Source organism: Physeter macrocephalus, chromosome 6 (genome assembly GCF_002837175.3).
Source record: "Physeter macrocephalus isolate SW-GA chromosome 6, ASM283717v5, whole genome shotgun sequence".
In the NCBI taxonomy this organism is placed as follows: domain Eukaryota; kingdom Metazoa; phylum Chordata; class Mammalia; order Artiodactyla; family Physeteridae; genus Physeter; species Physeter macrocephalus.
The window spans coordinates 77,514,061-77,538,913 of NC_041219.1; the positions used below are offsets into that span (position 1 = coordinate 77,514,061).

The 24,853-nt window shown below is 35.7% G+C and overlaps 1 protein-coding gene across 4 annotated transcripts in view; it reads right to left on the bottom strand.

Moving 5' to 3' along the window:
* Positions 1–24,853, bottom strand: part of IPO8 (importin 8) — a 72,582-nt gene extending 47,729 nt beyond the window's left edge. For 2 of the 4 annotated variants that reach the window (XR_008617677.1, XR_003680297.2), the window contains exons 1-9: positions 24,547–24,831; positions 19,089–19,170; positions 13,766–13,922; positions 11,040–11,198; positions 9,888–10,044; positions 5,023–5,112; positions 3,184–3,278; positions 2,655–2,739; positions 203–337 (exon numbers count right to left, since the gene is read on the bottom strand). Coding sequence is in view for 2 of the 4 variants with exons in the window: in XM_024129190.3 (XP_023984958.1) it covers positions 203–337; positions 2,655–2,739; positions 3,184–3,278; positions 5,023–5,112; positions 9,888–10,044; positions 11,040–11,198; positions 13,766–13,922; positions 19,089–19,170; positions 24,547–24,630 (1,044 nt within the window). In the remaining 2 variants the exon portion in view is untranslated. Of the gene's footprint in view, positions 1–202; positions 338–2,654; positions 2,740–3,183; positions 3,279–5,022; positions 5,113–9,887; positions 10,045–11,039; positions 11,199–13,765; positions 13,923–19,088; positions 19,171–24,546 lie in introns of all 4 variants that reach the window. The other 2 variants (XM_007115399.4, XM_024129190.3) reach the window with 2 other exon arrangements.

Consider the following 24,853-nt stretch of genomic DNA (forward strand, 5'->3'; position numbering starts at 1 on the left):
AACTCATACAACTTGAAAACTTCACTCTTCTCAAATACTTAAATTTCCAGGTCCTTCATATCAGATATAAGACTGCATTCAATTGAAATTATTAATGGAAACAAAAACATATTAAATATAAAATATGGGATTAGTTAACACTTACCCTGTCCAGAAAATTTAACCAGAGAATGATTTCCGAGAGCTGCTCCCTGACACTAACCTGTATGTGCGGCTTCATCTGCTTCCAGGTTACAGAATGAACAACGCCTTGGTTGAGATAGTTGAATGCTTGCTGAAGAACACGGGGAGCTACATACTCTTTCTGCCTATATTGGTCTAAAATTTTTAGTAGTACCTACAGGAAAATAGGAAGAGAAAACACAGGAAAACATAAACAATTTTAAAGTTAACAGGATGGGCATTTTAGGCATGACATAAAACCAACGCAGAAGTCATAGAGATAAAAATTAACAGATTTTTAGAGAAGTAAATATTTTGTGAGAAAGCACACGAGCTGTTTTAATTCTTAGATAGGTCCTTGTGATATTGAACTGAAGGGTGTCTCACTGTGATTTTCAGCCGTTTATCCTACTTCTAACCTGTGGAACTACTCAAAAATAAGTCTATACACTATTCCACATACTAGCTCTTCAAACAAATTAAGACTCCTGTCAAATAGTAACAGACTTGACTAAGTGAACACTGAAAACATCCATATAGCAAGAGACACCATAAACATATTTTAATACTTGATAAAGGTGCATTTCAACTGGAAGAGAAACGGTAAGTTATCCAAAAAACAGTATTGGGACAGCTGACTAGCCCTCTGAAAAAAATTAAGGTGGCTCCCTAACTAAACTTCACACCTAAATAAATTCCAGACAGGGAAATATTTCAACAGCAACAAAAAATGAAACCAGAGTAACTAAAAAAAGAGTGTGGAAATTTTTTATTTTATAACCTCAGACCACGGAAAGTCTTTGTAGAAATACCACAAAACTGAGAAGTTATTTTTTAAAATATTGATTTTTTAAAAAAGATTGTTTCTAAGGAAAGAACCACGCCCAAAGCAGCTGTGAGGACCCAAGGACACGCAGTCAGAGGCTGCACTACAACACGGTCCAAGTCTTCCAATTCCTGATCTGCAGAGTCCTTCACTACAGCAAGCTTATCACTGAACTGCTGAATAAATAAAAGGGGTCCTTTTAAAACATGTACAGAATTTATAAATTCAGAACATGAATTCAGTTCAAGTTATATAAAGTTCAGGTTTATAAAATTTGTCAGAAGTCCTACTATCACCTAGAAACTCCTTCTGCAATGCAGGCTAAAAATGGATGCCACTAAACACAGTTCTTCCTGATACAGTTGCTGTTCACACAAAGTGGAGGTGGTCGCAGATGAGACACAATAGTAAAGAAGAGAACAGTTTTTGATTTAAAAAAAAAAAAACTTTTTAGAATATCAGGAATATATACCTTAAATGACCAAGGTTCAAACAGTTTATGACATGGATGCAACAGCATGAAATTTAAATGTGTGTGTACATACATGTTTATGTGACACTGGAAAACCTCTACTGAACACACTAGAAGAGGGCATCAACTTTAGGATGCTTACTGGGGTTTAATAGCAGTGGAAAGAGCAGAAGACAGAGCTAACCAGCTCCCTGATTATCCTAGTATCCAAAATGAATGGCTGAATATATAATTTTATTCATCACTCACCAATTTTCCCTACAGACTTTCTCATGGGCCAACAAAATAATCTGTGAGAAAATTATAGCCATAGCTTTCCTGAATTGTTGCAGGTAATTTTTAGAAATGATAATCCATAAAATGATACTAGTCAAAATGATAATCCATAAAAAAAAAGTATTCCATCTAAGATGACAGGTTTGAACTTTCTATCATTGACAGTAAAGAAGACTAATCTGCACAGATTTATAAAAATCTAGAAACACCCTTTGTATCATGGAATCCTTTTACTATGTCTGATTAATCTTTGCTTCCTTAATATAGCCCTGAAACAGCCAATGCTCAATCATTACTGAATTTCATTTGCTGAAACAGAAACAAAAATTTCATGATTCAAATGGCAATATAGATAGTCTTCACACCCATCTATCCTTTGTAGTTTATAAATATTAACTTGGGATTATTTCTCAAGAACTCCTAATTTTCACTGTACAGAATGGTTCCCAAACTTCCACAAAAATGTGTAAGTTCTCAGCTGAAAGTCTTAACTTCTGAGCTCAACTCCTCTTGAAATAGATCAATTCCTATTATCAATTCCTAAATCTTCTGATATAAAAGCTTAGAACAAAGAGGTAGAGCTCCAAGAAACAGAGGGTAAGAAACTCATGCGAGGTCAGGAAGTTAACTGAAGAACCTGATCTAATACTGGCGACTGCTACACAAGTATCAATCAACAGACTTGAAAGGTTTCAGTCCAGCATCTAGGAGTCTAGAAGGGACATTCTTGCAGTAGCTACCCTAGGACATTTGGTTCTAAAACTGACTGCACTGTATTAGATTCCCAGAGCTGCCATTTCATCCCCTATAAATATGTATTAATTAACATGTTTGTAAACTACTTTTAAATGGATAGAAGTGACTTAACTACTTTCAGTAGTAACCATCCTTCTATTTAAAAAAATATAAGTTTATTACCTGCTGAATTCCCACTGCATAAGTTTTCAAAAAGAATTCAGAAAATTCAAAGTATTCTTTTGTGACATTTCCTGGGCTTCCATATCTTAAAATACAAAGAGAAAATGTTTAAATACTGCAAATTTTAGAAACAAAGCATGCTCACCAGTTTAAATACTTGTTGAAAGATATATTCCATTGGGACAGAAAACTAACGTTTTACCTTTTTTTCACAAGCCCCAAAATGAAATTATGATAAGCTGTACTTAGACTCCAAGCCATACTTAAAATTTCAGACAGAAATATCATTTCTCGATCCTTTTTACAGAGAATAGAAAGATCCAGAGAAGACTGTTCACCTCACTGTGATCTCAAAGCCAATGATCACAGTTAAGCCTGCTTTAAAACAAAGCAGAGGGTGACTTTTTGCCCTCTGCTGCTCTAAAGAAAAATAATCATATACTGTAGAGCATCAAGGGACCTATTCAATTCTATTATATCCAATAATGAGATACTAACCATAGATTGTAAATCTAATAACCAGAATTACCGTTCAAAGAGACGAGCTACAATGTGTAATGCCCACTTCTTACACTTCCACCAGACTAATTCTGGTCTATCATCTTCATCAATCTGCAGAGTCTCCTAGGAGGACAAAAACACCCAGATAAAATTCCCACATAATGAAAAGGTTTGTGTGACTAACAAAGGCAGAATAAATATTGATACAAATTAAGTGATATTAAATGTGAATTCAGACTGCCAAACAAATGCAAATTCTTACTTTATAGATTTGCTAGGTAGGAATTAAACAAGCAAAGCAAATTTCAACCAACCAGTGCTGTTGTTTTATCTTCTATCTTTCAAAGGCCCAAATAAGTAGAAAACAAAACACAAAATACCATATCCCTCAAGGAAACTCTCTGAGATGCCAGAAAAGTTCTATATCTTGATCTGGGTGAGAGTAACACAAGTGTATGTTTGTCAGAATTCATTGAACTGTTCACTAAGTTCTGTGCATTTATATGTATAAACTAAACCTCAACATAATTTGTCCCAAGATATGGGCAAAGGAAGGAATACTGCACATTTGGAGACAAGCTCAAAATTTTAAATATTTGATATATTTTAATTTAGTTAATTTGATTAATTATTTGAGTTAATTTGATAGATGAAATAAATACAGTATCACTGTTACTACAGATAAAAATGAGATGGGCTTCCCTGGTGGCGCAGTGGTTGAGAATCCGCCTGCCGATTCAGAGGACACAGGTTCGTGCCCCGGTCCGGGAAGATCCCACATGCCGCGGAGCGGCTGGGCCAGTGAGCCAGGGCCACTGAGCCTGCGCGTCCGGAGCCTGCGCTCCGCAACGGGAGACGCCACAACAGTGAGAGGCCCGCGTACCGCAAAAAAAAAAAAAAAAAAAAAAAAAAAAAGAGACACCATCTTTCACCTATCAAACCGGCAAACTTAGAATTTAACAAAACAGACATTCTCAGTCACTGCTTATTAAAGTATAAGCCAGTGCACTGTTTCTGGAAAGCCGTTTGCAAGATCTGTCAAAGTATTGCACAGGGAATTATAGCCATTACTTTCTAATAACTTTTAATGGAGTATAACCTATAAAAATACTGAATCACTACGCTGTACACCTGAAACTAATATAATATTGTATATCAACTATACTTCAATTAATTAACTAATTAATTAATTAAAGATCTGTCAAAGCCTTAAACACTAAGAGGTTATCCAAACAAAATAATCATGTATGTGCATAAAAATGTAACTACATCCTTATAGTTAAAACACTAAAAAACTAAAACAACCTAAATACCTAGCAAATGAAGCATTCAACAAAAATGGCACAATGTAAAAAAATTCATAATCATACAAAATATTTACAATAGATTTTAAGTGAAAAATGAACTTCAAAACAGTATCTATCGATACCATTTTTACAAATAAAATGATTGCTCCTCCTGACAAATTTCATTAATGCTCCTTTTTCTGTACACCCTTTTAAATTACTTTTTAATAAGATTTTGTCAGCATACCCTTTTTAATCACTTCTTCCTACAAAGATTCTGTAATATTTTTTGTAGAAAGAAAAAAAATATGGTTGTATATAAATGCAGAGGAAAAAAAGACAAGAGGAATAAATACCAAGTTTTAAAAATGGTTATCATTCTTAGCAGGATTAAATAGTTATTGTTTTATTAATTTTGTTTATCTGAACTTTCTAAAAATAAGTATGTATCATTAATTACTTTTATTACAGTAGTAATTTTTTTTTTCTAAATAGCAGGCTGGTATAATAAATCAATCTACCACAAATAACCCAAACCCAAGTTTTCCCCATTCTTCTTAGAAACAGAAGCCCTTTCTTACAGGTGGAACAGTCCTGTCAATAATAGTTCGGAAGATCTCCATCCACGCTGTCATTGTTTGGTTATTCACCAGCTGAAGAGGCAATGCATACTGAAAACAAAGGACAACAACATCAGACAATAATTCCTCCCCTCTAAAAAATCAGCAATTTATCTATATTGTAAGGTTGAAATATATGAAACAGTTAACACCTGACCATAAAATTAGGAATTTCAGATGGTTCAACCTAAAATTTAAAACAGCTCCATAAACATATGTATGTAAATTAAATTTTTTAAATGTAGAAAATATACATGCCATGAATTATTTCTCTAGGCTTGTTTTTTTTTTTTGGCCACACTGTGCAGCACAAGGGGACAAGGGGTCTTAGTTCCCTGACCAGGGACTGAACCTGTGCCCCCTGCATTCAGACCATGGAGCCTTAACCACTGGACTGCCATGGAAGTCCCTAAGCTACTTTTTTAAGTAAAAAATAATAATAATACAGTAAGGCATAATTTGTTCAACTTGAGATTCTAGATAAGTGATTTTTACCATTTACCCCTTTGTGTGTCAAACTTTTCCTTTTTCCAGCTTTATTGAGATATAATTGATATATAATACAATGTATGTTTAAGGTATACAAGGTATACATATATATAAACATATATATGTTTAAGGACGATTTGACACACATATACATTATGAAATTACTATCACAATAAGGTTAGTCAATACCTCCATTACCTCATAAAATTATCTTTTTATTTTTGAAGTATAGTTCATTTAAAATATTATATTAGGTTCGGGTATATGAGTGATTCAGTATTTTTATAGACTATACTCCATTTAAAGTTATTACAAAATAATGGCTATATTTCCCTGTGCTGTACAATACATCCTTGTTACTTATTTATTTTAAACATAGTAGTTAGTGTCTCCTAATCCCATACCCCTATCTCGACCCTCCCCACCTCCCTCTCCTCACTGTTAACCACTAGTTTGTTCTCTATAACTGTAAATCTGTTTCTGTTTTGTTATATACATTCGTTTGTTTTATTTTTTTTAGATCGCACATATAAGTGATAAGAGTATTTGTCTTTCTTTGTCTGACTTATTTCACTAAGTCCATCCACATTGTTGCAAATGGCAGAATTTCAATTTTTTTATGGCTGAGTAATATTCCATTGTGTATATGTAGATACACACGCCACCTCTTTATCTATTCATCTATTGATGGACACTTAGGTTGCTCCCATATTTTGTCTACTGTAAATAATACCGCTATGAACACTGCGGTGCATGTATATTTTCAAATTAGTGTTTTTTTTCCAGATAAATACCCAGCAGTAGAATTGCTGGATCATGTGGTGGTTCTGTTTTTAGTTTTTTCCAGGAACCTCCATACTGCTTTCCATAATGGCTGTACCAATTTACATTCCCACCAACATGTACGAGGATTCCTTTTTCTCCACATCCTTGCCAACATTTGTTATTTGTAGACTTTTTGATGATAGCTATTCTGACCAGTATGAGGTGGTATCCAGTGGTTTTGATTTGCATTCCTCTGATAATTAGTGATGTTCAGCATCTTTTCATGTGCCTGTTGGCCACCTGTATGTCTTCTTTGGATAAATGTCTATTCAGGTCTCCTGCCCATTTTTAATTGGGTTGTTTTTTTGATATTGAGTTGTATGAGCTGTTTATATATTTTGGATATTAACCCCTTATTGGTCATAACCTTTGCAAATATTTTCTCCCATTTAGTAGGTTGTCTTTTTTGTTTTGTCAATGATTTCCTCTGCTGTGCAAAAGCTTTTAATTAGGTCCCACTTGTTTATTTCTGCTTTTATTTCCTTGCCTTAGGAGACAGATCAAAAAAAAAATTGCTATGATTTATGTCAAAGAGTTTTCTCCCTATTTTCTCTTCTAGGAGTTTTATGGTTTCCAAGTCTTAATCCATTTTCAGTTTATTTTTGTATATGGTGTGAGGAAATATTCTAATCTCATTCATTTACATGTAGCTGTCCAGTTTTCCCAGCACCACTTACTGAACAGACTGTCTTTTCTCCATTGTATATTCTTGCCTCCTTTATAATGGATTAATTGACCATAGGTGTGTGGGTGTATTTCTGAGCTCTCTGTTCCATTCCATTGATCTATATGCTTGTTTTTGTGCCAGTACCATGCTGTTTTGATTACTGTGTCTCTGTAGTATAGTCTGAAGTCAGGGAGCATGATACCTCCCGGTTTGATCTTTTTTCTCAAGATTGCTTTGGCAAATCGGGTCTTTTGTAAATTATCTGTTCTAGTTCTATGAAAAATGTCATCAGTATTTTGATAGATTGCATTAAATCTATAGATTGCCTTAGATAGTATGGACATTTTTACAATATTAATTATTCCAACCCAAGAACACAGAATATCTTTCCATTTCTTTGTATTGTTTTTAAATTCCTTCATCAATGTTTTATAGTTTTCAGAGCATAGGTTTTTTTACCTCCTTGGTTAAGTTTATTCCTAGGTATTTTACTCTTTTTGATGCAATTGTAAATAGGGGTGTTTCCTTAATTTCTCCTCCCATAATTATCTTTTTTTGTGGTGGAAACTCATTTTAATGACTTTAATGAAAATCTTTACATCATGAAACATTCAAGAAACATTTTTTCAATTACTTTCCTCTACACTGTGGCATGAAATCAAAGTTCACTGTACTACAGTGTGCAACCCCACCCCTACTACACCTTGAGCTACAGGAGATGAGGTATAGCACCTCTGCATCCATGCAGTCCAAAACCTACTACACATTAAGGACATAATGTTAAGTAAAGCTCACAGTCTAGTTGGGGGGGGAGGGGGAACACATTTAAACCAAGGAATTACAATATGGTATGATAAATACTACAGATAAAAGCAGTATAATGTTGATAAGGGCACCCGTGAGGACCACCTAATGCGGCCTGCTACTATCAGAGACAACTTCCTTGAAGAAGTGATATGCAAGCCAAGATCTGGAGGAGCACAAATTGACCAGGGCATAAAGGGGAAGGAGAATGCTCCAGGCAGAAACACAGTGCCTTAAAGGCTCAGAAGTGACAGAGGACATGATCTGCTTATGAAACTGAAAGAATTTCCATATGGCTGGAGTGCAAAGAACAAAGCTAAAGCTAAGTATGGTATAAGATGAGGCAAGAGACAAAGGGTTTTATAGGCCATGGGAAAAAGTTAACACTTTGTTCTCAATGCAGTGGGGAGTCAGTTGGCTTTACGATGGGGAACATAGGAGGAGCAGGCTAAGGGCTAGGGGAAAGTAACAATGAGTTCACTTCTGAACAAACGAGTTCTGAAATATGTATGGAATATTCAACAGCCTTGTACATATTTAATAAATGCTTAGACAAAATCAATTTCACAGTATCATACTTTTTAAAACATAAATTTTTCTGCCTCTTCCCAAGTTGTCAATCACTTTTTACTTACATAAACACTGTAACTGTGCCTCTTAAAGCCTTCTAAATTTTTGTTTCCAGGATTTCCCACTAAAGAATATTACTGTATTAGCATATAATAGATTAGTAAAATGGTTTAAAATGATGAGGTTTTTTTTCTGGTTTTTTAGGTTTTTAGCACATACATGTTGAGAAAAAAAAATTTATATTTTTGTTCTCTTAGCAAACCAAGTAGAAGTGGAGGCTTTAAGAAAACTATTTCATCAGCCTCTGTCTTACTTACTGATTCCTGGCTATGCTTCTCCCAATGGGGAAAGGGAAGTCTGGCTCTGAATAAATGGGATATTACTATATCTAATGGCAAAACATCTCACTGAATAAAAAATATTTGCCACAAAGTGATTCTCCTGAGGAAGATTTCTGAACAGAAAAACAAAAACAAAAGCACCATACATCTTCCTACCTTATTACTTTTAAAAAAAGAAAAAAGAGGGTGAAGGAATATGTTTTCCTAGTAGTCTAGTTTCTTCTCTTTTCTCAGATGTGCCTCCTTTCCCCTTCTCTCTCCCCCAAAAAAGGCTAAGCTGGAAAAAAGGAAAATCTGCCTTGAACTATCTCTATTAAAAGTTTAAAAGATGAGGCTAAAAATATAAATCTTTATTCAAGTGAAATATTCTAGAACAGTACAAAAGTACTTAAGTCAGATAGAAGCCAAGAACAAAACCAAACTATCTTGGCTCTCTAGCCTGATGAAACTACCCTCTTGCCGTGAGTAATTTAACTAGAAAGCATGAAATAAAGCCTTAATCCATTCAACATCAAACAGTTTAAACTGACAACAATTATTCTTTCTCCACCCAGATCGAAATAACTTACCCAAGTCTTTCAAGGATTAAATTTTAAATATTTTTATACTTAAAACATTTCATATTAATGTTCTTTAGAGCTTTCAGGTAAGAAAAAGGAAGTATTTTAAATGAAGGTAAATGAGGCACTCAATCTTGTTTGTTAGCTTTAAATGGGTCAAATGCAAAGAAACTACCATCAATATGATTTCCCAATTAAAAAAAGGAACTCTCTTCTTTTCCTTCCTCTTCTCCTATAATCATAACTAATCTACAGGCAGAATGCTATGGACAGATTAGTCAAATTATCGGGTTTCAGGGAAGTTAACTACCTTGTTTCTTCCATACCCAGACTTCAGACACTGGGGATGAAAGGCATATGGACCCTGAATCTCAGCTCTGCCACTCAGATAACCTTGGACAATTAAGTTGACCTCTCAAAGTCTGTTCTCTCATAAGGATTTTTTTAAAGAAATACATGTGAGAATATACAATATGTAATTTTTAACAATAACTGACACTTACTGAACACATTCTATGTATCAGGCAGAAATACAAGGCACCGTATTTGTCTTCTGCTGTAGAAACTTACCTGCACAAGTGCATAAAAGATTTTCAGGATCTGCTTCTGTATTAATACAGAATAATGTGAGGAATCAGGAAGGAGCTGCATGATTTGTTGCTGAATACGAGGCAGAAATATGTGCATTGCTGCTATAAGAGGTTCTCTTTCCTCTGCTTTCTTATATCTACATGCGCAAAGACAAAAAGAGAGAACAATAATTTCTCCCCCCACAAAAGAGCTATAAACAATGAATGAAAAACAATATTTTTAAACTATATAAAGCTAAAACAATAACATTCCAAACACTAGCTTACATTTTCTGTTTGGATTGTTAGAATAAACTTGAAAGGAACTTTGAAAGAACATATCCCTGTTTTAGGCAGAATACCTAAAATCTTTCTAAAAAGAGTTAGACTAGTTAAAAAAAATCCAAGGCAGTTTTGCAACTTTCCTACATGAATTTTTCTAGTACTTAAATTAATTTTCACATACCACAATTCTTGCTATAAAATACAAGTTGATAAACAGTTCAAATAGACATTCCTATTATATAACAAATAATATGGCGGAAAAAACATTTCTCCATCTACCACCCTACTTTGAGAAGTTAAAACAGTTTACAAATTTAGGTGCTCTTAGATCACTTTAACAGGTATAAATCTAAAATATCCTCTAAATATCATTTTAGAAGGAAGACTACAGGACTTTGCATGCAAGAGCAGCAATCCCCTTAGAAGCTAGAAAGCAATGCTATTACATGTGACACTAGTCCCACACCTCCCAAGCAACTTTTATAGAAAAGAAAGTCACTAGCAAAGAAACTTGAACATTTTCTACCTTGCATCCAAAAAGGTAAATGTTTGGTTTACTTAATGATGTGCTTACTTAAATACAAATGTTAAGGTACCTCTCCATCAAAATTTCCAAGGAAAACTGTTAATAAATGGTCCTCTGAAACTAACAAATAAGTTTGAGAAGCACTAACTTAGACATTAGTACATTAGCAGATTAAAGATTCTTTGACAAACTGTAGTAAATAAACATGTTTAACTGTGTTTAATCCAACATTTCCCAAACTAACCTGATTCTGTAAAACACCCATAGCAGACCCCTCTATGCAATGTAATTCTTTCTAAGTAATAGGAGGCTGGTATCTTCAGCCAATAGAAATCAACTTACTCATATGTCTTCACCAGTTGATACAGACATAATAAACTGCCAAGCCAGCTTCCACTGCTCTGTGACTGCAAGTAATAGTCTATCTTGTCGACTACCGCTGGCCAGTGACCAGGGAAATCGTATTTAATGATGGCACGGAGACACATTGTTAACTGGACTCTGTAAAGTGGAGGAAAAAAGTCCAAAATCTAAGTAGTTATAAATATCAGGCTTCAAAGACCTCTAATATTGTACATAAAAACACTCTGATTCCTATTTACTTACATTATATAGATATTTATCTGGGGTGGAGGGAAAAAGAGCAGTCCTATAAAGAAAAACCTATAAAGTCCTATAAAGAATTTAAAAATAAATTCAGGGACTTCCCTGGTGGTCCAGTGGTTAAGACTTCACCTTCCAATGCAGGGGGTGTGGGTTTGATCCCTGGTCTGGGAGCTAAGATCCCACATGCCCTATGGCCAAAAACCCAAAACGTAAAACAGAGGCAATATTGTAACAAATTCAATAAAGACTTTAAAAATGGTCCACACCAAAAAAAAAAAAAATTAAAATTAATTCATAAAAAATTTTCCAAAAAAAGACAATGAATCCACCCCAGCTCTGTAAAATTTCCCAGCTTGTTATATTTTGTATTTTGGTTATCATATCCTAAGGGGGAAACAAAACCAAAAAAGTATTTTATCATTTCAACTGGACAAACTTAGCCTAAAAATGGTCAAAGTAAGTAAAATGGAGGCCTACATAACAGTGGGAAACATCTCTGTGAGCCAAAGCCTGGAACCATTCATCGTCAGTTCCCAGTCACAGAGTATTTTGCACCTATCACAGCTGCCTGAGATCCTAATTTTTGTATGAAGTAACAAGCATTAGCTGGCAATTCCTGAAGAGGAATGCCAAGAATTATTTCCAAAGAAATAAAGAAAAAAGCAACAGGAAAGACATAAAAAAAAGAAGAAGAAATCTCCTTAATGAAAACACAAAGTGAAGCTATGAAAGATGTGATCTCATAACACTTAGGTCAGTAATCATTTCCTCAACTGGATCCAACTGTAATTGGGATTGAAAAGAAAGTGAGGGGGAAAAAAATTTCTCTTCTACCAACTATTAGTATGTCCTTACATGGTCACTTGCAAATGGTTGGAGAGTGAATCTAGCTAAATTAGGATGCCACAGCACCAAGAAAAAGATATGTGTTCAGTTCAACAGCGAATAACTTGATTTCACTGAAATGAAACAAACAAATAATGCCTTTTCCTTGCAAAGGATCTTTTCCAAATCTAATTGCAAAAGATCCTTTGCAATACTATTAAATAAACTTTGAGAATATTTCTTTAAGAGTAGTTACAGTTAAGCCTTCAGGACATAAAAGAAGCAAAGCCACAAAGAACTGTCTCATAATAAAGATAAAGATAATCTCTTGTGCCACCAGCAGCTGTTCCTAAACAACAAATAGGTCATATTTGTATTCAATAAAACTGAAACTTTTCATTTTTTTAATTTCATCTTCAGGTTAACCCTCTTAATCCTTTCTCAATTCCAAGCCAAGCAAAGGATGTTTATGAACAGCCATCCTTTCACACATTAAAGTGTAGAAGCATTGCTTGCAAGATTCAGAGAGATTCGAAAAGGTAAAGATTTTGACAAGAAATGGACACATGATGGTACCACAGGGAAGCCAGTGCCAGATGGCATTTGGGCAACCAATGAGAATGATGATTTTCTTTCATCAATACTCCCATTTTCCCTTCTTACCCAAACAACTGCACAAAGAGGTGTTCAATGTTTGTCCACCTTCGTCACTGTTATCCTCACACTTTCTTCCCTTCCTTCTGCTTATGCCGATGTACATTATACACTCAGGGATAAGTTACATCTAATCTCTTGAAGTTAAATAATTTCATTCCCCTACCTCAATTTCACCTATTTCCCTCCCACATTTTCAAAAGAAACCTAATCACTTGCTCATGGCGAAAAGAATTTGTTTCTCCTGTTTTACGATTGCATAATTTTTTTGACTTGCACCTCTGCTGTCCACTAAGGGCAGGTACCAGCTACATGCACACACTGTAATTTAATCAAAATTAAATTAAAAATTCGGTTCCTCAGTTACACTAGTCACATTTCAAGTACTCACTTGGCTTCTATGCCACATGGCTAAATATCAGACAGTGTGGATATAAAAGATTTCCATCACTGCAGAAAGTTCTATTGGACAGTGCTGCTTTATAGCATCTAAATTTGAAAAACCAGAGACAATTCTTCTAGTTTATATTTTCTCTATCCTGTCTTCTTCAAAGGAAAAGAAGCTCAGCTCATAAAAATGAACAAAAAGATAGGTAAAGTGTTACAAAAGCTGGTAGGTTAAAACCCCCAGAAGTCAATTTCCCTGTATCAGGGAAAAGAAAAGCAGATAGTAAAAAGTCAAGAGCTCATAACTAAGAACATAGGTTATTCACATAGCAAGGATCTATACAACAATTTTAGTTAGATTTTTGCCTCCACTCTTTTTGTGGCAACTTATAGAAACTAAATTTTTTTTTCCAAAATATTTTGAGGCAAAGAATTACAAATGCAAAAACAAATAACTAAAACTGTATTGTTTGAGGGCCCATCTTCATTACTTTATCTCTTTTAAAAAACAAACTTGAGGCTGATGATTAAATCCAACCTCCCCCATTCATATATTTTGGGCTTCCTACTAAGCATATAGAAATAGTATAATGTACCTCACTAAATCTGGAGACCGAATTATTCCTTCCACAATATTATCACGTATTTGCTGGCGATCGTTTTCATGAATGTTAAATGGAAATACTGCTTCTCCTGGTGGAGGTTCTCGGTCCGGCCAGTACTGGGTCACCATGTTCTTCAAGTAAATGGCAGCTAAGTCAGAGAAAAAAAATGCTAAAGTAGCAGTATCAAAAAGATGGCTTTCATTCAGCTTTACAGAGCATGAAAGGCTAAACCCTTCAATGCTAAACATGATACCCAGCAAAAATGGAAAATCTTACAGTTATAAATAGCCAAGTGGGGAAGGGAAAATGGATAAGAATTTAAAGTTTCTCTTTAGCTAGTAAAGCAAGTCTAAGCAGAAAACATCTCATTAAATCAAGCTTCCAGAGTTTACATGACAGAAAAATGATCCAGGGACTCAAGTATGCATCCTTAGACTAAATACAAGATGGTCTAAATGAAACTCTACTAAATGTACTTTGAGACCGTAAGAGTCATACTGTTCATAATGCCTAATACTGAACTGACAACACATGAAATTCTACAGTCCTTCATGGAGATTGCTTTTTTTGTTTTTTCTTCACTGGCTATTATCCCGCACTACCATTTTGAAATACCTATAGTATTGGTAATTTTTATCTAACCCTTTTGAAATATTTGTCACTTGTAAATATAACAATAAAGAAAAGGAAATCAGCTTTCAAATATTTTTGGAAGATCTCAGGAAATTTCTTACTTGTTTATTTCTATCAAAACACATGATCAATGATTCTGTTCCTATTCTTTTTAATCATCATCAACATTTAACAAAAGACTTCTAAAAGAAGCTAACATACTGCTACAGAATTTTGATAGGGGGTGTGAAGTTTTCTAACCATCCCATCTGAGCACTGAATGTAAATTAATACTTACTTATAGTGTCATGTTCTTACATATACATAATATAGATGAATAAAGAGAGGTGATCTGCAAAGCATTATAACTTTCTTCCCTTAAGTTTCTCCTCTCCCTTCTCCCCTCCACCCAATCCTCCCTTCATCTCAATTTTAACATAAACTAAATTGGCTCCTAAAAGCATTATACCACAGAGAATAAACCAACATGTTCTACATTAGCTATAGTACAACAGAAACCCAATGAAATTATAAACCTGACATCCTACAAGCTCCTCTTTCATTAGTTTTGATTCAACACAGGTCTGAAAAAGACAATTTCACCTAGGATTTCCATTTTTTTGGATAAAAACAAAAATTATTTGAGAGAGTGAAAGGGAGGGAGGGAGGGAGAGAGAGAGAGAGAGAGAGGGAGAAAATGTGTCTATATATGAGAGAGTTTGGATTTTTGTCTTTTTTTAATTCAGACCACACAGGCTCTGGACAAAGTACCATCATTTATCCCAGTATATTTATTTTTAAATATTACAGTCATCAGCAATAAAAATACATAAACTGTTGAAAAAAAATGAATAAATGATCTAAGAATATGGTCCAACCTGTCAGCAGTTCAGACTGACTTCATGAGATTAATCTTTGCAAAAAGGAAAATCAAAAAATCAATATATTATACATACCATTTTAATCCCTACAGAACTAGTCTTGAAAATAAAAAACAACTTTCAGACAGCAAAGATACAGACATGGTAAAATCATGGACTTACTCATAATTCAGTCATTAAATGCTATTAATTTTATAACTAAAAAATATTTTTATTATGGGACACCACAAGATATATAAAAGGCACACTGACAAATTTGTATATGCTGGAATAAATCTGCAATTAGTTAAAATAAAATTGAACTTAATGAATAATTTGAAAAGAGAATATTAATTACTCTCAAGGATAATCATGGATTACTAAAGATTATGAAGGAAAAATACCAAAAATAACTGAAACTGTACCAATAATCTATAAAAATCTCCCTTTAATCATTTAATTCAAGTATCTAATATTTGCCAGAGCTAAGAAAATACAAATATCTTAATTCATTCATAAAGAAATTAAGTATTAAAATTTGCTTTTCTGCAGAATCCACTTACAATTTCAAGCATCTTAAGTTTGAAGTTAGTTTTAAAACATACACACGCTTCTCCCCTTCTCAAACACAATGAATCATCACATACGCTCTATCCTCTGGACCCAGAGCCACCACTACACAGATCAACTGGGTTCCATAACCTCAAAGGGGAAAGGATGCCATTAAACTCTGTGAAGCAGAATGCTGTGCCTTTTTGAGTTGATGTTTTAAGCTTTTCCATTTTTCATAGTAATTTGGTAGCCCCTCTCTCCTTCTCTCCCTTGTTATTACTTTAGTCTGTTAAAGGCTAGGAAATAAGGTAGCAAAGTATATATATCTAAAACAAGATTAAATAGATTCTGAGTATCCTACAAGTAAGACACATTAGTTTTAACAGAAGAGCTTCTTGAAGTGCTTCTGGATTGATCAGAGGCAACTTTCTGTTTATTTCTAGGTTTTGTATTCTGGAACACTGAGGTTAACCTTAATAATGCTATTAAGCTTACCAATCAAAAGGAAAACAGTGGAGCAAACATCCAAATTTATTTTGTTTGGCTTGCCAATTTATTTCCTATTTCTTCACAGTAAGGTAATAAAGGACATTCACTAATGAGCTTACTTGATAATAGCAAGAATATTTTAGAATTCCCCACAAACAAAATCATCAAGAACTGAGTATTTTGCAGAACTAAGTATTTCCACTTAATATTAGCATAATTTTTTACAGCTTTTTATAGGCTGATATTTTAAAATCAAAGATCATATCATTCTTCTTTAAATGTCATGCTAAAATGATAAATTATCTGAGTGTCACCATCAGATTCTTGGAGCATTTGTATTTTAATAATAGATTAAATAGAACAGAAAATTTATAAATGGCACTTAAATTTAGGTGATAATGTAGAAGTCTACACAGTATATTTCAGACTGTCTAATAAAATGGATGCTCTAAAGTAGAAAGTTGTCCTATGGAGCATTTGTATTTTAATAATAGATTAAATAGAACAGAAAATTTATAAATGGCACTTAAATTTAGGTGATAATGTAGAAGTCTACACAGTATATTTCAGACTAATAAAATGGATGCTCTAAAGTAGAAAGTTGTCCTAATAAATTAGGACACGATCAACCAAGACAAACCCTGTCATGTGGCTAACAGATGTGAAATCTATATAAACTATGAAGAAAAAATTGCCTTTAAATGCTATTTACATTTTATATCAAAACTTAATTACCTAAGTTATTAAGATTTAAAGTTGTATACAGTTGGTGAGGACATGGAGAACCCAGCATTCTAATGCACTGTTGATAGAAAAAGCAAGTAAATGCAACTTGGTGATAAGATTCAAAATTCTAGGGCTTCTCTGGTGGTGCAGTGATTGAGAATCCGCCTGCTGATGCAGGGGACACGGGTTCGTGCCCCGGTCCGGGAAGATCCCACATGCCGCGGAGCGGCTGGGCCTGTGAGCCATGGCCGCTGAGCCTGCGTGTCCGGAGCCTGTGCTCCGCAACGGGAGAGGCCACAACAGTGAGAGGCCCGAAAAAAAAAGATTCAAAATTCTAAATGTTAATATTGTTAATATCATTGACCTAGCACTTCCATTTGTTAAAATTTATTCTGTGAAACTATCCACACGAGCATCCAGAGATATGTGTCCAAGGATGTTCATTTCAGCATTGCCTCTATCAAAAACCACAAAAAGGGACAATAAAGGAAATGTCCACTAATATCAGATTGCTTAAATAAACTATGGCAGTTCTAATTCAAAGAAATATTGAATAATTGTTACAAAGAATGAAGTATATGTACATGCACTGACATGGAATGATCCCCCAAGGGTATAAGGTTAAATGATAAAAAAGGAAATTATAAAATAGCATGTGTAATACAAACAGATTTTTGTTACTTTTTAAAACCAACTTATCTACAGAAAAAAAAGAATTAGAGAACCATGCACCAAAGTTGACGGTAGGTATCTTTGGGGGTGGGATTAAGAGGAATCTAATAATATAAACTGTATTTTTGTAATGTTTATATGTCATATAAAGAAGACATATTAATTTAATAAATTGCTTTAAGATCTTTAAAAATACTGTTTCTACAAAGCTTTATGGGAAATTCACAATGGCCCTATAAACATTTAGGTTATTAAAATAGGTTCCACTTAGCAAAATGTGGTTTCAAAACAGCCTTATTTTATAAAACAAAGATTAAATTGAGAATTGTGGTTTCAAAAAAACTTACATAGAAGTCTTATAAACCTTATTAAAGTAAAAAAATAATTCCACCGTGAATGTTTTTCCATAGGTTTTTCTTAACCACAAATGGATCATTTAGAAAATCATACATATTTTTCCAAAACTTAATGATTACCTACTTTCTTATTCTGTTATGTTCAAGTAAAACTAAATACTTTTATCAGCATGTATAGTATAATCCCATTTCTATATTGTTCATCTATCCTTCTACCTGAACACATGCAAAGACTAACATGCACCCAAAGCTAATGACGGTCATTTCTGAGTGATGAATGTCAGGTAATTTTTTTCTACTTTTTTGTTTCTATTTTTCTATATTGCCCAAATTATTTATTAGTACATATCACTTACATAATTCTTTAAGTCTCTTCAATTACATATTTTTAAATTACCTATTATCATTTTACCCCTTTTACCACGAAATTATTCTCTTTCCAGGACTCATTACACTCTAAGACTTTCTCCATTTTTTAACCATCTGGGTTCTAATTACCAGTTCATTAAAAAAGCAAAAAGAAGAATAATACACAACATCAGGGAACTACCCTAAGATCTCACAGACTCAAAAGTAAGTTTCATGTTTATAACAAAAGTCCTGCTCTCCAATCATGTGGTTAAGAACACCTGTGCAAACCTTCTCTCCATGATCTGATGCATGAATGGAACCAAATTAATATATACAAATTCATGGTCTTAATCTATGGGCCCAAAGGCAAGGCCACCAGGAATCATTAAAAATTAGGGAGATAAAGCTATTAAAACTGGGAAAGCTAAGAGGGAAAAATGGCAAGGTTATAGAGAAAAGGAACTGTAGCTAGAAGCTAGAAGGGAGAAGAGGAAAGAAATAGCTATGGGAGATTTAAGAGCTCAGTATGGACCTCTAAGTTTCCAGGGAAAAAGAGAGTGAGTTTTTAAGCCATTAGAAATACTTCATGTGTGTTTCCTATGTTTTCAAAGAAAGCAGATATTTAGAAATGAAATAAAATTCTAGTCCTACTTTTACCCATAAATAAGCTTATAAAGGATAAAAAAACCAACTCACCTGCCTGGCGTACTGGGAATTCCACATGGTCAGAGACTATAATCCGAAGTAAACTGGGGGCAAAATTGATAATCTTGTAAGACTGAAATTACAAAGAAATATTTTATAAAAAAATAGGGCAATATAAATGAATAACTGTTAGCACCTGTTCCTGAATACATTACTGTCCAAATAAAAGAAAAACTTTAAAGTGAGAGAAACTCTCCAAAGCCAAATGAAGATTACTAAAATACTCCAAATCAGAAAAATTTACTTAGAATAAATTGATGAATAAATGAGTAAGAACAATTTTATGTTTTTTGGACATATATTGTCAAAATGCTCTCCGGAAAGGGTGTAGCAATTTACACTCCCAAGAGTAGAATATGTGAGTGTTCATCTATCTAATATAGGGATTAGCATTATCATTCCTTCAAAACTTTTAAACCTTATTCATATTTTAAATTACTTTTATTCTAGCTTGAATTTTTTGTTCCTGTGTGTTGGCTATTTGTTTTCTTCTACAAATTCCTTTTTCCCCCTCACCCTTTCATAAATGGAATATTTGTTTTATTCTTAATAAATTATAGGGCTTCCCTGGTGGCGCAGTGGTTGAGAGTCCGCCTGCCGATGCAGGGGACACGGGTTCGTGCCCCGGTCCGGGAAGATCCCACATGCCGCGGAGCGGCTGGGCCCGTGAGCCATGGCCGTTGAGCCTGCACGTCCGGAGCCTGTGCTCCGCAACAGGAGAGGCCACAACAGTGAGAGGCCCGCGTACCGCAAAAAATTTTTTTAAAAAATAAATAAGTAAATAATAAATAATTCTAGGAGCTATTTTATGAATTTAATCTCAAATTTTTATTTGACTTATACATTGCAAGTGTTTGTTTCCAGCTTATTTGTGCTTCAATTTTGTTTACGGTATTTTTGACAAACAGGAAAACATGGGCTACAGAAAACAAGAGATCCAACACAGAAAATGGACAATGGCTGTGCATGAGCTATAGAGAGGAACCAGTCCAGACTGGAACAGTGTGCTTCACAAGACAGTGTTGAGAGCTGTCCTCACCAGCTGCTCTCTGTTGCTAGAGCATCTTTTAAACTTAACAATGCCCAAGTGAGCCTGTGCTGATGAACTGCCTGCTGCCTGGGCCATTTCTCCCCATAGACATGTTCTACTTTGACCTATTCCTGTTTGGCCATGGTAACTTTAGAAGCAAAAAAAAAAAAAAAAAAAAAGAGAGCAGCCTATTCCTTCTGATCATATACCCTCCAGATGTCTAGTACCTGGACCTAGTACCTGTCTAGTACAGGCCTGCCACATTCCCAGAGCTAACACTTGGCCTTGCCCACTGACATTCCCAGAAAAGACTCATACTCAGTGAGGCTAAAGCCAGACCATGACGCAGAGTCTTTTCTGCTTACCTCCTCCCAGGAGCCTGGATCTACGGTGCATCCCTTTCAGTACACCACTAGGTTTATACATACCACTCCATTTTTTAAATTTATCACCTTTCCTATTATTTGTAATAGCATTTATTAAGATAAATGTTCAGGGACTTCCCTGGTGGCGCAGTGGTTAAGACTCCACGCTCCCAATGCAGAGGGCCGGGGTTCGATCCCTGGTCAGAGAATTACATCCCACATGCATGCCGCAACTAAGAGTTCACATGCCACAACTAAGGAGCCTGTGTGCCGCAACTAAGGAGCCCGCCTGCCACAACTAAGACCTGGTGCAACCAAATACATACATATTAAAAAAAAAAAAGATAAATGTTTGACCAAAAATTTGGAGAAAACTGGCATCTTTAAAACATTGCTTCTTTCCATCCAGGAACATTATGCTTTCCAAGTCTTTCCATATCCTTCAGTAAAATTTTAAATTATCTTATAATTGCTCTTCCTTTCATCCTGTATAAACCTCAAAATCTTAAATCTGTTGTATATAAAGTAAATTGAAACCACCCACCAGAAGTTTAAAGTAGTTTTTAAGAAAACAGATTTCTTTTAATAGCAGTTTACAGGAGTCAAAATTAAAAGATTTAGCTCAGTCTCACCTTCTACATTTACATTCTTGTAAAATAACTCATGTTTATAACTTTTGAGATACTGTAAGATCCTGTAGTGAATCAATGATTGAAACATATATATTGTTTAGTTCTAATCTACATAGTTTACTTATCATACATAAGTACAAAATAACTTTTACACTTAGATTAATACTACTTATTTGGAAGTAGTTATAGTGGAGACTTTATTTCAACACTGTTGCCATTGTACACGTTTTGGAACTCCTCTTTTTACAGCTGTTTGACATTTCAGAGAACTTCTGCAACTTTTTGTCTTCTTTCAGCCTTGATTCAATCAACATTAATTTGACCAGCTAAAACATTCAGTGGTAAATTCAGATATATTCCCATACTACTTTCCTTACAAATATTTATCCAATTTCCTTTTCTACCCTGGGCTTCAAGTTTCTAAAAAATAATAATAATACTATCTCTCAATGATTTCTTGAGGATATTTGGTTCATACCTGTTAAGTTTTCTGAAAATAAAGTTTCCTTGCTTAGCTAAATTCTGCATTTCATGAGAATTCATTTAAAGCAAAAAACCTGATGTTCTCCCACTCTGCCTCACTGCTCCCTCAACATTAACTTTTCAAGTCCTCCAACACACCAAGTTGAAGGCCTTTACTGAATTTGCTCTTCCCTTTCTTCCTCTCCCAGTTCTTCATCTGGTTCCCTTCTTCACAATATCTTAGGTCTCTGCTCAGTGCCATTCTTCAGAGACTGATCACCCCACTTATACATTCCAACACTCTCTCTAGGGCTTTACTCTCTATAGCACTTATAACCTAAAACTGTATTATTTACTTTTCTGTATCCCCCACTAGAATGTAAGGTCCCAGAGAGCACAGTCTTGTAGTAGTGCCTGCAAATAACCCGATAAATATGTTATTCATAGAAGCAAACTCTCTTAAAGGGCAATAAAAATGAGACACACAGATGCACGGAAAAGGAGAGATTCCAAAGCGTGGCAATGAAAGTAAATATCTTGATTTCCCTTTTGAGGCCATGATTTATTAAAAGAAGACACCTTTCTGGATGAGTTACTGGAAAAAGATATCTACCCATTCGTACTTCCCTATGCTGCTGCTAAAGGGACTGCTGGGTTTAAAGACAATGATGAATGTGTACAGCATCCATTCTTAATATCCTCCAATAAAACTGAAAACACATTTTTCCAGAGAAACAATATCAGATATAGCAGTCAAGGAGCCAGTCACTGGTAACAGAAAGATGTTGGCTACAGAAAAATATAGTTTCAAATAAGAATTTATCCTTTGGAACACAGGCCGTTATGTTTTGAAACTGCCTACTCTTCTAAATGGCAACTGACAAATCAATCAGCACACTGTAGAAACTGCCCCTATTTCCTATGCAGAGAATATTTATCGCGGGGGGACCTAGACTAAAATATTAAATGAGCTGGACCCTAATCATTTATGGTAGATTACCCACCTGTTTATTCAACAAAAAAGGAGGTTACAGTGGTGGTAAAGGATAAAGCATACAAAATCCAACATCAAAACCATGCTTTATTAAAAGGGAGTTATGTGACATTATACTTTGGTCTTCTACTTACAATTCAAAAAAATACTTAGAGCATATTACAATCCAAAGCATTATACTAAATATAAATGCTAAATGAGTGACATAGCAATAAGCTACTTTTAGAAGTTGCAGAGGAAACTGTGGTCTGTGATGAGTTGGGTGGATATGGGGCAGGGCAGAGTGAGGTTGGAATGGATTTGGATTGAAATACCACGAAGAAAAGGGTAGAACTGGGTTCTAAACGTCTCTTGCAGTTCTGTAGGCTTTCCTACCTACCTTTTCCACTTCTATAAATTCAACTGCACTTATACACTGATGACTCAGAACCAAAGCAAGGGGAGGCTAACAGAGGCAGGGTAGTACAACGTGATAGCAAAGACATAATCCCTGTCAACACTATCAGTATAACATCTGGCCTCATTGTGAAGAGAAACTGGCTAACTCCCCTGTTCATACCGGTAGACTGCAAATTCAGCTCTTGCTTTGTTCCTCCTAACCAATGCCTGGATTACTACTCTTCTAGCCAAGCAACGTATAGTACTTTTACTCTGCAAAGCCTGGGACAGGTACTGACTTTAACTTTCCCCTATTCTGAGTGAGACTCCTTTTCTCTTTGAAGCACCAATGCATTCCCTTTGGGCTTCCGCTCAACTGAAGCCAGAGTCAGTGTTCTCACTCTCCCTTTTATCTCTTGGAAATCCTGGATTCACACTTACTCCACCCAGATTTCCCATTAAAATAATCCCTTTGAGGGATTCACAATGGATATCTGCACTTTAAAGTCAACTCCAACCAGGGAAAACCTAAGTGAACTCCTACAGAAACATTTACTTAGGACAGTCGTTCTCACCTTTTAGGAAGCACAGAATCACCTAGCTAGCTAATTAAAACATAACTGGGCCCCATCCCCAGAGTTTCTAATTCTTTAAGTCTAGAGTGAAGCCCCATAATTTGTATTTCTAACAAATTCCCAAACGATGTTGATGTTGCTCATCCTGGTTAACACTTTGAGAACCACTAATTTAGGTATATTCCTTTACATGTTAAGGATTACTGCAACCTCAAACAGCTGTCAATCTATCCTGGGGGCAGACCTTAATTCGTACTTTTTAGTGAGAGGTCTCTGACTCATTCTTACAGGTGAGGAGTAAAATACAAGCTAGAGTTTGGGATCATTAAATTTGGAAATGTCGGTAGTATCGCTGGAACATGGTCAAGGCTAGTTAGTAAGAACAGAGGATGGGGGATGAAAGAAAGTCTCACACGTTTTACCGTTTATAAGAAACCCCTACAAACACTACTCGGCGTGTCTTTCGCAAAGCACTACCACCATAAAAATTGCCTGTTCTTCCCAGAGCACTCTCCCGACAGCATTTCTCCAACGCTCCAACAAAATTCTGCCAATCAGTGTCTAAACGGTCCTGCCAACCCCACAGAAGCAGGGGATGGGCAGGGTTTCCCACAGCAACACCTAAAAAGGGCTGGGTCTGCAGAAAAGCTGAACTCAGATTTGAATTTTAAGTGAATTTTCCCACCAAATCAGCGTACTTAAGGAAAAGAAAACACTAGCAAAGCTTGCTAAAGCTTCTTTTTGCGGACCAGGCAGGCTGAACAAACCGCACTGGGGAAGGAAAACGACATGAAAAAGATGCAAAGGTGGCCAACAGGTGCGTGAGCCGTTGAGAAAAGATCCGGGGAGTGCGGCGCCACTGGACCCCGGGGCGGGGGCTGGGGCGAGGGTGGAACCGGCCGAGAGACGCGTCGGGGTCTGGGGCCCGTGGCCCGGGTTGGGGTGGAGATCAGGGGCGCCGAGGAGGGAGAGTCCGGCGAGCCGGCGGGGGGCGCCGCAGGCCTGCTCCTTACCTGGTTGAGTTCATTCTCAGCTGCAATCCGCAGCTTCGGGTCGATGGTGCCCTTCAGCGCCTGGATGATCCGGTTGAGGTCCATCTCCCCGGGCGGGGGCTCCGCGGCCCCCGGACCAGTAGGCCAGACTGCAGCTTTAGTTTTTCTTTTGACCCTCTCAGCCGCCTCCTCCGTGACCCTTGCACTACCTCACTCCCCACCCCCCGCCACCGTCGCCACCTGCAGCCACTTGCTGCGCCACTCTGACTCCGCGCCCCCTGTCCTCCCTTTTTACCCCCAACAACTCGCTCTCCATTCACCCTTTTAC